Genomic DNA, 12,783 nt, shown 5'->3' on the forward strand with positions numbered 1-12,783 from the left:
ACTAAGTGCTTGGGAGAGCACGAGACGAAAGAATGAGAGGACGCATTCCCTGTCCGTACGAGTTGATGGTCTAGAGGGGGAGATGGGCGTTCATGCACATGGTAAGCGCTCAATAAATACGATTGATGATGATGATGATGTAAATAAATGGCTAAGATTGTATGATTTAAAGATATGGACAAAAATTCATTCATTCATTCAATCGTATTTACTGTGTGCAGAGCAGTGTACTAAGCGCTTGAGAGGCCCAGCCCTCCACCCCCAGCCCACCCCTCAGAGATGCCCGGCCCCCGCCCCCAGCCCACCCCCAGGGTACCTTGGTGAGCTGCGGCTCGGAGGAGAAGCCCAAGCCAAACACGGTGTTGGCTCTGCTGTCGGCCCACTGGCCAAATTTCTGCGAGGTTTTGGTGAAAGTCATGTTGGGCGTGATGGTGCTGTTGATGATGGCCTGTTGGACACAAATGGCCTCAGCCACCCAGGGGCCACTCCCAGCCCCCCTCGCGGACCGCCCTCCCCTCCCCGAGCGGCGGTAATAACAATAATAATGGCATTTGTTAAGCGCTTACTATGTGCAGAGCACTGCTCTAAACCCTGGGGGTGGACACAAGGTGATCAAGTTGTCTCACGGGGGGCTCACAGTCTTAATCCCCATTTTACAGATGAGGTAACCGAGGCTCAGAGAAGTGAAGTGACTTGCCCAAGGTCACACAGCGGACATGTGGCGGAGCCGGGATTCGAACCCATGACCTCTGACTCCAAAGCCCGGGCTCTTTTCCACTGAGCCACGATAATAACCGGAGTATTTGTTAAGCACTTACTGTGGACCAGGCACTGTTTTGAGCACTGGGGTGATAAGCACAAATCAGGCTGGACGCAGTCCCTGTCCCATGTGGGCCTCCTAGTCTTAATCCCCATTTTACAGGTGAGGTAACTGAGGCCCAGAAAAGCTAAATGACTTGTCCAAAGTCACACAGCAGACAGGTAGTAGAGCCAGGACTAGAACCCAGGACCTTCTGACTCCGCTCTACTCGACCTCTCAGCTGCCCTCGACACTGTGGCCCACCCCCTTCTCCTCAACACGCTATCCAACCTTGGCTTCACAGACTCCGTCCTCTCCTGGTTCTCCTCTTATCTCTCCAGCTGTTCATTCTCAGTCTCTTTTGCAGGCTCCTCCTCCCCCTCCCACGCTCTTACTGTGGGGGTTCCCCAAGGTTCAGTGCTTGGTCCCCTTCAGTTCTCGATCTACACTTACTCCCTCGGTGACCTCATTCGCTCCCACGGCTTCAACTATCATCTCTACGCCGATGACACCCAGATCTCCATCTCTGCCCCTGCTCTCTCTCCCTCCCTCCAGGCTCACATCTCCTCCTGCCTTCAGGACATCTCCGTCTGGATGTCTGCCCGCCACCTAAAACTCAACATGTCCAAGACTGAACTCCTTATCTTCCCTCCCAAAAACCCTGCCCTCTCCCTGACTTTCCCATCACTGTTGATGGCACTACCATCCTTCCCGTCTCACAAGCCCGCAACCTCGGTGTCATCCTCGACTCCGCTCTCTCGTTCACCCCTCACATCCAAGCTGTCACCAAAACCTGCCGGTCTCACCTCCATAACATTGCCAAGATCTGCCCTTTCCTCTCCATCCAAACCACTACCCTGCTCGTTCGGGCTCTCATCCTATCCCGTCTGGATTACTGCATCAGCCTTCTCTCTGATCTCCCATCCTCCTGTCTCTCCCCTCTTCAATCCGTACTTCACGCCGCTGCCCGGATTGTCTTTGTCCAGAAACACTCTGGGCATGTTACTCCCCTCCTCAAAAATCTCCAGTGGCTACCAGTCAACCTACGCATCAGGCAGAAACTCCTCACCCTGGGCTTCAAGGCTGTCCATCCATCCCCTCGCCCCCTCCTACCTCACCTCCCTTCTCTCCTTCTCCAGCCCAGCCCGCACCCTCCGCTCCTCCGCCACTAATCTCCTCACCATACCTCGTTCTCGCCCGTCCCACCATCGACCCCCGGCCCACGTCCTCCCCCTGGCCCGGAATGCTCTCCCTCCCCACATCCGCCAAGCTCGCTCTCTTCCTCCCCTCAAGGCACTACTGAGAGCTCACCTCCTCCAGGAGGCCTTCCCACACTGAACCCCCTCCTTCTCCCCCGCCTCCATCCCCCCCGCCTTACCTCCTTCCCCTCTCCACAGCACCTGTATATATGTATCTATGTTTGTATGCATTTATTACTCTATTTATTTATTTTATTTGTACATATTTATACTACTTATTTTATTTTGTTTATATGTTTTATTTTGTTCTCTGTCTCCCCCTTCTAGACTGTGAACCCACTGTTGGGTAGGGACTGTCTCTATATGTTGCCAACTTGTACTTCCCAAGCGCTTAGTACAGTGCTCTGCACATAGTAAGCACTCAATAAATACGATCGAATGAATGAATGAATTAGGCCACACTCCTTCTCTACCCTGGGATGTACCCATCTCCCCAACCCAAGCCTTGTGGGTGTCTTCAGATCCCAAGCAGTGCCCTGGGGTTTTGCCTATGTAATAATAATTATAATAGCTACACTAATTGTGGTATTTGTTAAGTGCTTATTATGTGCCAGACACTATACTAAGTGATGGGGTAGATACAAGCTAATAAGGGCTTTTTTAATGGTTCTTGTTAAGCATTTACTATGTGGCAGGCACTAGGAGAGATACAAGGTAATCATTGTTCTTTTATTTTAATGGTACTTGTTAAGCGCTTACTTTGTAGCACGGGCTTTGGAGTCAGAGGTCATGGGTTCAAATCCCAGCTCCGCCAATTGTCAGCTGTGTGACTTGGGCAAGTCACTTCACTTCTCTGGGCCTCAGTTCCCTCATCTGGAAAATGGGGATTAAGACTGTGAGTCCCCCGTGGGACAACCTGATCACCTTGTATCCTCCCCAGCACTTAGAACAGTGCTTTGCACATAGTAAGTGCTTAATAAATGCCATTATTATTATTATTATTATTATTATTATTATTATTATTATTATTATTATTTGTGCCAAGCCCTTTACTACATTTTGGGACGGATTCAAGCTAATCAAGTTTTTTTTTATGGTACTTGTTAAGTGCTTACTATGTGCCAGGCACTGTACTAAGCACTAGGAGAAATACAAGGTAATCATTTTTCTTTTATTTTAATGGTACTTGTTAAGCGCTTACTTTGTGCCAAGCCCTCTACTACATTCTGGGATGGATTCAAGCTAATCAAGTTTTTTTTTTATGGTACTTGTTAAGTGCTTACTATGTGCCAGGCACTGTACTAAGCACTAGGAGAGATACAAGGTAATCATTTTTCTTTTATTTTAATGGTACTTGTTAAGCGCTTACTTTGTGCCAAGCCCTCTACTACGTTCTAGGATGGATTCAAGCTAATCAAGTTTTTTTTTTATGGTACTTGTTATGTGCTTACTATGTGCCAGGCACTGTACTAAGCACTAGGAGAGATACAAGGTAATCATTTCTCTTTTATTTTAATGGTACTTGTTAAGCGCTTACTTTGTGCCAAGCCCTCTACTACATTCTGGGATGGATTCAAGCTAATCAAGTTTTTTTTTTTATGGTACTTGTTAACTGCTGGGTAGGGACCGTCTCTATATGTTGCCAACTTATACTTCCCAAGCGCTTAGTACAGCGCTCTGCACACAGTAAGCGCTCAATAAATACAATTGAATGAATGAATGAAAATGCCAGGCACTGTACTAAGCACTGGGTAGATACAAGTTAATCAGGTTCTGTTTTATGTTACTTGTTAAATGCTTACTAAGTGCTGGGGTAGATTCAAGCTAATCAAGTTTTTTTTTATGGTACTTGATAAGTGCTTACTATATTATTTTATTATTTATTATTATTTTTTGTATTTATCAAGTGCTTACTATGTCCAATACACTGTTCTAAGTGCTGGGAGGATACAAGTTGATTAGGTTGTCCCACGGGGGGCTCACAGTCTTCATCCCCATTTTACAGATGAGGTAACTGAGGCACAAAGAGTGAAGTGACTTCTCACAGTCACACAGCCGAAGCGCTTAGTACAGTGCTCTGCACATAGTAAGCGCTCAATAAATACGATTGATGATGATTCGGCGGAGTCAGGACTACGGTCCGTACTATATGCCAGGCACTGTATGAAATGCCGGGGTAGATACAAACTAATCGGACCAATGGTCTTAATCTCTATTTTACAGATGAGGGAACTGAGGCCCAGAGAAGCGACGTGAGTCACCCAAGGGCACACAGCAGATGAGTGGTGGAGCCAGGATTAGAACCCAGATCGTCTGACTCTCAGGCCCGGGCTGAAGCCACTAGCCAGTGAATCGATCAATCAATCAATCGTATTTATTGAGCGCTTACTGCGTGCAGAGCACTGTACTAAGCGCTTGGGAAGTCCAAGTTGGCAACATCTAGAGACGGTCCCTACCCAACAGCGGGCTCACAGTCTAGAAGAGGGAGACGGAGAACAAAACAAAACATATTAACAAAATAAAATAAATAGAATTTGAATTAGAATCCACCGCTCACTTTCTCCTCAACCCGCCCGGGGCGTGGGCTGCATGCGCTGACCAGGAGCCATTGCGGCCGTTCCTGGAAAGAGCACAGGCTTGGGAGGGTCAAGGGTTCGAATCCCGGCTCTGCCGTTTGTCAGCTGTGTGACTTTGGGCAAGTTACTTGACTTGTCTGTGCCTCAGTTGCCTCATCTGTAAAACTGGGATTAAGACTGTGAGCCCCACTTGGCACGATCTGACAACCTCATATCTACCCTAGCGCTTAGAAAAGTGCTTGACATGTAGTAAGCGCTTAACAAATTCCATCATTATTGTTCCTAGCCCCTGTCCAGTCTGTGAGAAATATCATCCCACTCCTGTGGCTTCTGCCATCAATGACAGGGAAGCCACCCTTAGCTCTACCTCTTGATCCATTCATTCATTTAATTGTATTTATTCATTCATTCAGTCAGTCAGTCGTATTTATTCATTCATTCAGTCAGTCAGTGGTATTTACTGAGCGCTTACTGTGTGCAGAGCACTGGACTAAGCGCTTGGGAAGTACAACTTGGCAACATATAGAGACGGTCCCTACCCAACAATGGGCTCACTGAGCACTTACTGTGTGCAGAGCGCTGTACTAAGCGCTTGGAAAGTACAATTCGGCAACAGATGGAGACAGTCCCTTCCCAACAACGGGCTCGCAGTCTAGAAGGGGGAAATCCACCCCAGCGCTTAGCACATGGTAAGCACTTAACAAATACCATAATTTATTATTATTATTGATTAATGTGGCCATTACTGGTGCCGGTTTATCATTCATTCAATCATATTTATTGAGCTCTGGGTTCTCACTAAAGCCCACGTTGGCTTGCTGGGGGGTCCATGGACTGGAGTCAATCAATCAATCAATCAATCATATTTATTGAGCGCTTACTGTGTGCAGAGCACTGTACTAAGCACTAGGGAAGTACAACTTGGCAACATATAGAGACGGTCCCTACCCAACAATGGGCTCACTGAGCACTTACTGTGTGCAGAGCACTGTACTAAGTGCTTGGAAAGTACAATTCGGCAACAGATGGAGACAGTCCCTTCCCAACAATGGGCCCAAAGTCTAGAAGGGGGAAATCCACCCCAGCGCTTAGCACATGGTAAGCACTTAACAAATACCATAATTTATTATTATTATTAATAAATGTGGCCGTTATTGGTGCCGGTTTATCATTCATTCAATCACATTTATTGAGCTCTGGGTTCTCACTAAAGCCCACGTTGGCTTGCTGGGGGGGTCCATGGACTGGAGTCAATCAATCAATCAATCAATCGTACTTATTGAGCACTTACTGTGTGCAGAGCACTGTACTAAGCGCTTGGGAAGTACAAGTTGGCAACATATAGAGACGGTCCCTACCCACCAATGGGCTCACTGAGCACTTACTGTGTGCAGAGCACTGTACTAAGCGCTTGGAAAGTACAATTCGGCAACAGATGGAGACAGTCCCTTCCCAACAATGGGCCCAAAGTCTAGAAGGGGGAAATCCACCCCAGCGCTTAGCACATGGTAAGCACTTAACAAATACCATAATTTATTATTATTATTAATAAATGTGGCCGTTATTGGTGCCGGTTTATCATTCATTCAATCACATTTATTGAGCTCTGGGTTCTCACTAAAGCCCACGTTGGCTTGCTGGGGGGGGTCCATGGACTGGAGTCAATCAATCAATCAATCAATCGTACTTATTGAGCACTTACTGTGTGCAGAGCACTGTACTAAGCGCTTGGGAAGTACAAGTTGGCAACATATAGAGACGGTCCCTACCCACCAATGGGCTCACTGAGCACTTACTGTGTGCAGAGCACTGTACTAAGCGCTTGAAAAGTACAATTCGGCAACAGATGGAGACAGTCCCTTCCCAACAACGGGCTCACAGTCTAGAAGGGGGAAATCCACCCCAGCGCTTAGCACATGGTAAGCACTTAACAAATACCATAATTTATTATTATTATTAATTAATGTGGCCATTACTGGTGCCGGTTTATCATTCATTCAATCATATTTATTGAGCTCTGGGTTCTCACTAAAGCCCACGTTGGCTTGCTGGGGGGGGTCCATGGACTGGAGTCAATCAATCAATCAATCAATCGTACTTATTGAGCACTTACTGTGTGCAGAGCACTGTACTAAGCGCTTGGGAAGTACAAGTTGGCAACATATAGAGACGGTCCCTACCCAACAATGGGCTCACTGAGCACTTACTGTGTGCAGAGCGCTGTACTAAGCGCTTGGAAAGTACAATTCGGCAACAGATGGAGACAGTCCCTTCCCAACAACGGGCTCACAGTCTAGAAGGGGGAAATCCACCCCAGCGCTTAGCACATGGTAAGCACTTAACAAATACCATAATTTATTATTATTATTAGTAAATGTGGCCGTTATTGGTGCCGGTTTATCATTCATTCAATCACATTTATTGAGCTCTGGGTCCTCACTAAAGCCCACGTTGGCTTGCTGGGGGGTCCATGGACTGGAGTCAATCAGTCAGTCGTATTTATTGAGCGCTTACTGTGTGCAGAGCACTGTACTAAGCGCTTGGGAAGTACAAGTTGGCAACATATAGAGACGGTCCCTACCCAACAGTGGGCTCCGGTCAAAGCCTCCGTCGGTCAGTCAGTCGATGGTATTTACTGAGCACTTACTGTGCGCTCATTCCAATACAACAGCCCCATTCCCGTCTAGACTGTAAGCTCATTGAGGGCAGGGACATGTCTGTGTGCTGTTCTGTTGTCCCCTCCCAAGCGCTTAGCCCACACTAAGTGTTCAGTAAATACGACTGAATGAAGTAAGTGCTTTTAATCCCCACGGGGCCCACTGTGCTCCGCGCGGCGGAGGGACGTTGCCAGGCAAACCTGGACCTCACGCAGGGAGAGGTTATAAATAACCGGTTCAAACATGACTTCGCCCCCGCCCCCTTCTCCCTGCCCGCTTTAGCAGCCGGGCAGGGGGCGGGGGGGCGTCCAAACAGCAGCTGCCTCCGCTCGTGCCAGCGGCGAGGTGGGAGAGGAAGAAATGGAAGGTCTTCGACGTCTGTTTTCCCGGGCGAGTCCTTCCCGGGGCCCAGAGGTGCCCAGAGGAAGTCGGAATCCAAGACGGAGAAGCCTGCCGGGGGGCACCACGGCTTCGGGCGAGGGGACGGGGAAGCCAGTGGTGCCCACTCAGCCTAAGAAGAGTCCCCAAAAGTCAGAGCAGAGCAATAATAATAATAATGATGCGACTCGTTAAGCGTTTACTATGTGCCACGCGCTATTCTAAACGCTGGGGTACAAGATGCAAGTTAATCAGTTTGGACTCACATGAGGCTCACGCCTTTACAGATGAGGTCACCAAGGTCCAATCAATCAATCAATCAATCGTATTTATTGAGCGCTTACTATGTGCAGAGCACTGTACTAAGCGCTTGGGAAGCACAAATTGGCAACGTATAGAGACGGTCCCTACCCGACAGTGGGCTCGCAGTCTAAAACCGTGAGCGACACGAAGACATGAGACATGAAGCGACTTGTTCAAGGTCACACAGCAGACCCACGGCAAAGCCAGGATCTGAAGAGGCCCGCCCGGAGCCCCAGGCCTAATGGGTACAGCCCAGGTTTGGGAGTCGGAAGGACGCGGGTTCTAATCCCGGCTCCGCCACTTTGGGCAAGTCACTTATTTCTATATAGGTAATTTATTGATTTCTATGAATGTCTGTCTCCCCCTCTAGACTTTAAGCTTGCAGTGGGCAGGGAATGTGATTGTGTTGCCCTCTACCAAGAGCTGAGTACAGTGCTCTGCACACAGTAAGCGCTCAATAAATACGATTGAATGAATAAATGAAGTCATTTCACTTCTCTGGGCCTCAGTTCCCTCATCTGTAAAATGGGAATTAAGACTGTGAGCCCCCTGTGGGACAGGGATTCTATTTATTTTGTCAGTGATGTGCATTTAGCTTTACTTCTATTTATTCTGATGACTTGACACCTGACCACATGTTTTGTTTTGTCGTCTATCTCCCCCCTTCTAGACTGTGAGCCCATTGCTGGGTAGGGACCGCCTCTATATGTTGCCGACTTGTACTTCCCAAGCGCTTAGTACAGTGCTCTGCACCCAGTAAGCGCTCAATAAATACGACTGAATGAATGAATCCACCCTGGTTAGCTTGTTTCTACCCCAGTGCTTAGAACAGTGCTGGACACAGCGTGGTTAAATGGATAGAACACAGGCCCGGGAGTCAGAAGGACCCAGATTCTAATTCCGGCCCCTCCACTTCATTCATTCAGTCATATTTATTGAGCGCTTACTGTGTGCAGAGCACTGTACTAAGCTCTTGGGAAGTCCAAGTTGGCAACATATAGAGATGGTCCCTACCCAACAACGGGCTCACAGTCCAGAAGCTGTGTGACCTTGGGAAAGTCACTGAAGTTCTCTGTGCCTCAGTTCCCTCACCTGTAAAATGGAAATTAAGACTGTGAGCCTCATGTGGGTAGGGACTTTGTCCACCCCGATTTGCTTCTACCCACCCCAGCACTTAGTACAGGGCTTGGCACGTAGTAAGCGCTTAACAACTGCCACAGTTATTCTCCAGACTGTAAACTCACTGTGGGCCGGGAATGTGTCTGTTTATTATTATATTGTACTCTTCCAAGTGCTTAGTACAGTGCTTTGCACAACGTAAGCGCTCAATAAATAAGATTGAATGAATGACACCTAGTAAGTGCTTAACAAATACCATCATTATCATCATTATTATTATGAAAGGCCTCAGGAGCTGTTTTGGCATGCTAAAGAGACCCCTTCAAGTTGATCCTTCTTCCAAATGAGAATCAACGTGCTATTTGTCGGGCGCTAACTTCCTGCTAAGCACTGTTATGGTGCCAACTTGTACTTCCCAAGCGCTTAGTACAGTGTTCTGCACACAGTAAGCGCCCAATAAATATGATTGATTGATTGATTGATTGTTTCCGGGGCTAGGTAGACACGGTACAATCAGGCTGGACACAGCCCCTGTTCCACCTGGGGCTCACAGTCTAAGAGGAGGGAGAACACGTCTTGAAGCCCCATTTTACAGGTGAGGAAACTGAGGTCCGGAGAAGCTAAGTGCCTTGACCAGGGGAGAGTGGTAGTCTGTCGTCTGTGTGTGTCAGGCCAGAGGGAAAATGTGGGGAATGGATTTGTGGCAGGATAGATGAGATTGAGGTACGGAGATTAGGTTGGAGTTAGAGGAGTGAGTAGATCAGCGAGGTAAGGTGGAGTGAGCTAATGAAGTGCTTTTAAAGTCAATGGTAAGGAGTTTCTATTCGATGTGGAGGTTATTCTATTTATTATTACTCTATTTATTTATTACTCTATTTATTTATTTATTACTCTATTTTACTTGTACATATCTATTCTATTTATTTTATTTTGTCAGTATGTTTGGTTTTGTTCTCCTTCTCCCCCTTTTAGACTGTGAGCCCACTGTTGGGAAGGGACTGTCTCTATATGTTGCCAACTTGGACTTCCCAAGCGCTTAGTACAGTGCTCTGCACACAGTAAGCGCTCAATAAATACGATTGGTTGATTGATTGATATTAGAGGGGCAACCGTTAGAGGTTTTTGAGGAGGGGGCAGATTTGGACTGAGTGGCTCTTCAGAGAAATGATCCTGGTCAGCGGAGTGAAGTTTGGACCAGAGAGGGGAGAGACGGGAGGCAGGGAGGTCAGCGAAATATCTGATGTAGTAGTCAAGGAGGGAAATGATAAGTGCTTGGATCAGCATGGAAGCAGTTTGGATGGAGAGGAAATGGGGGGTTCTGGAGATATCGTGAGGGTCGAACCGACAGGATTGAATGAGAGAGATGGGTCGAGGATAATAATAATAATGATGGCATTTATTAAGCGCTTACTATGTGCAAAGCACTGGTATGGGCTTGTGAGACAGGGAGGATGGTGGTTTTGTCTACAGGGAAGGGAAAGTGAGTGGGACGGTTTGTGTGGGGAGATGAGGTGTTCTGTTTTGGGGGTTGGTGGAACATCAGAGTAGAGATGTCCTGAAGGCAGGAGGAAGCAGGGCGCTACAGGGAAGGAGAGAGGTCAGGACTGGAGAGGTAGGTTTGGGAATCAGTCAGTTAGTCAATCATACATATCGAGCTCTTACTGTGTGCAGAGCAGCGTACTAAGCACTTGGTAGAATACGATAGAACAGACACATTCCCAGTCCACAACGAGAATCATCTGTGTAGAGATGGTAGTTGAAGCCGTGGGATTGGATCATCAATCGTATTTATTGAGCACTTACTGTGTGCAGAGCACTGTACTAAACTCTTGGGAAGTACAAGTTGGCAACATATAGAGACAGTCCCTACCCAACAGTGGGCTCACAGTCTAAAAGGGGGAGACAGAGAACAAAACCAAACATACTAACAAAATAAAATAAATAGAATAGAATGAGTTCTCTGAGGGAGTGGGTGTAGATGGAGAAGAGCAGGAGACCCCAAAGTGAGTCTTGAGGGACTCCCACAGTTACGGGGTGGGAGCCTGTGAAAGAGACTGAGAATGAGCGGCCAGAGAGATAGGAGGAGAACCAGGAGAGGGCAGGTTCAGGGAAGCCGAGGTTGGATAATATTTCCAGATAAAGGGGACGATCAACAGCGTCAGAGGCGACAGAGAAGTCGAGGAGGATTAGGATGCAGTAGAGGCTGTTGGATTTGGCAAGATCATCGGTGACCTCTGAGAGGGCAGTTTCCGCGGAGCAAAGGGGGCAGAAGCCAGATTGGAAGGAGTCAAGGGGAGATTGCAGGAGAAGAAGTAGAGACACGGGTGGAGACAACTCGCCCAAGGAGTTTGGAGAGGAATGGAAGGAAGTGGATGGGGTGATAAGTGAAGGCAGCTGTGCAGACAAGGGAGGGATTATTGGGTTAGGGGATACGTGGGTGTGTTTGAAAACGGCGGGGAAGAAGCCACTGGAAAGAAAAAGGTTGAAGATGGCAGTCAAGGAGGGGGATTCGGAGGTAGCAGCTGTTTGGAGAAGGTGTGAAGGGATGGAGTGGGTGGAAGGGGTAGAATCGGAGAAGAGGTGGAGGACTATGTGGCCCAAGGGGGTTAGATCAGTGAAAACTAGCATGGCCAAGTGGATAGAGCAGAGGCCTAAAAGTGCTCCCTAAATTCATTCATTCAATTGTATTTATTGAGTCCTTACTGTGTGCAGAGCTCTGTACTAAGCGCTTGGGAAGTACAAGTCTGCAACATATAGAGACGGTCCCTACCCAACAACGGGCTCATAGTCTATATGACCGACTGCTTATTACAGTGCTCCGAAAAACAAAAGAAAGTCGGGACGCGGAACCTTCCAACCGCCCTGTTCCCTTCTCTGCTTTTAATTTTCCTTTGGCAGCCAGGAGGCCTTCCCAGACCAATCCCCTTCCTTCCTCTCCCCTTCGCCCCCCTCTCCACCCCCCCATCTTACCTCCTTCCCTTCCCCACAGCACCTGTGTATATGTATATATGTTTGTACATATTTATTACTCTATTTATTTTACTTGTACATATCTATTCTATCTATTTTATTTTGTTAGTATGTTTGGTTTTGTTCTCTGTCTCCCCCTTTTAGACTGTGAGCCCACTGTTGGGTAGGGACTGTCTCTATACGTTGCCAACTTGTACTTCCCAAGCGCTTAGTACAGTGCTCTGCACAAAGTAAGCGCTCAATAAATACGATTGATTGATTGATTGATTGACTGGCTGACTGACCATAAATGCTACTGATGGATCGATTGCCCCCCGAGCAGTGGTCTGCCCACCCATTGGCCTTACCCTAGCCCCATCCACGCTGATGACCCGGTAGCTGTTCCTCGTGCTGTCATAGAAGTAGGACACGGTGACGGCCTGTTTGCTCGCCGGGATCCAGTTCTTCTTGGTGCTTGGGTCGATCTGGAAGACGTGGGCTCTGGTGGTGAAGATGGGCTGTTCCCTGGGACGGGGAGGAAATATCCGTCAGTCAGCCGCACGCGTTTATTGAGCGCTTACTGAGCGCAGAGCACTGCGCTTGAGAGAGGACGGTGTAACTGTAATTAATGATTATGCTATCTGTTGAGCGCCTGCTAGGTTCTAAGCACTGGGGTGGGTACAAGAGGATCAGGTTGGACACAGTCTCTGCCTCACACTCTTAATCCAGAGGACACTGAGGCCCAGAGGAGTGAAGCGGCTTGCCCAAGGTCACACAGCAGATGTGTGGTGGAGCCAAGATTA

The 12,783-nt window shown here is 47.9% G+C and overlaps 1 protein-coding gene across 1 annotated transcript in view; it reads right to left on the reverse strand.

Moving 5' to 3' along the window:
• HOMER2 (homer scaffold protein 2) overlaps positions 1-12,783 on the reverse strand; it is a 74,162-nt gene that overhangs the window by 16,127 nt on the left and 45,252 nt on the right. The window contains exons 2-3 of the mRNA XM_038767389.1: positions 12,349-12,505; positions 317-448 (exon numbers count right to left, since the gene is read on the reverse strand). Coding sequence (XP_038623317.1) covers positions 317-448; positions 12,349-12,505 — 289 coding nt within the window. The remainder of the gene's footprint in view (positions 1-316; positions 449-12,348; positions 12,506-12,783) is intronic.

This window comes from Tachyglossus aculeatus, chromosome 26, assembly GCF_015852505.1.
Source record: "Tachyglossus aculeatus isolate mTacAcu1 chromosome 26, mTacAcu1.pri, whole genome shotgun sequence".
In the NCBI taxonomy this organism is placed as follows: domain Eukaryota; kingdom Metazoa; phylum Chordata; class Mammalia; order Monotremata; family Tachyglossidae; genus Tachyglossus; species Tachyglossus aculeatus.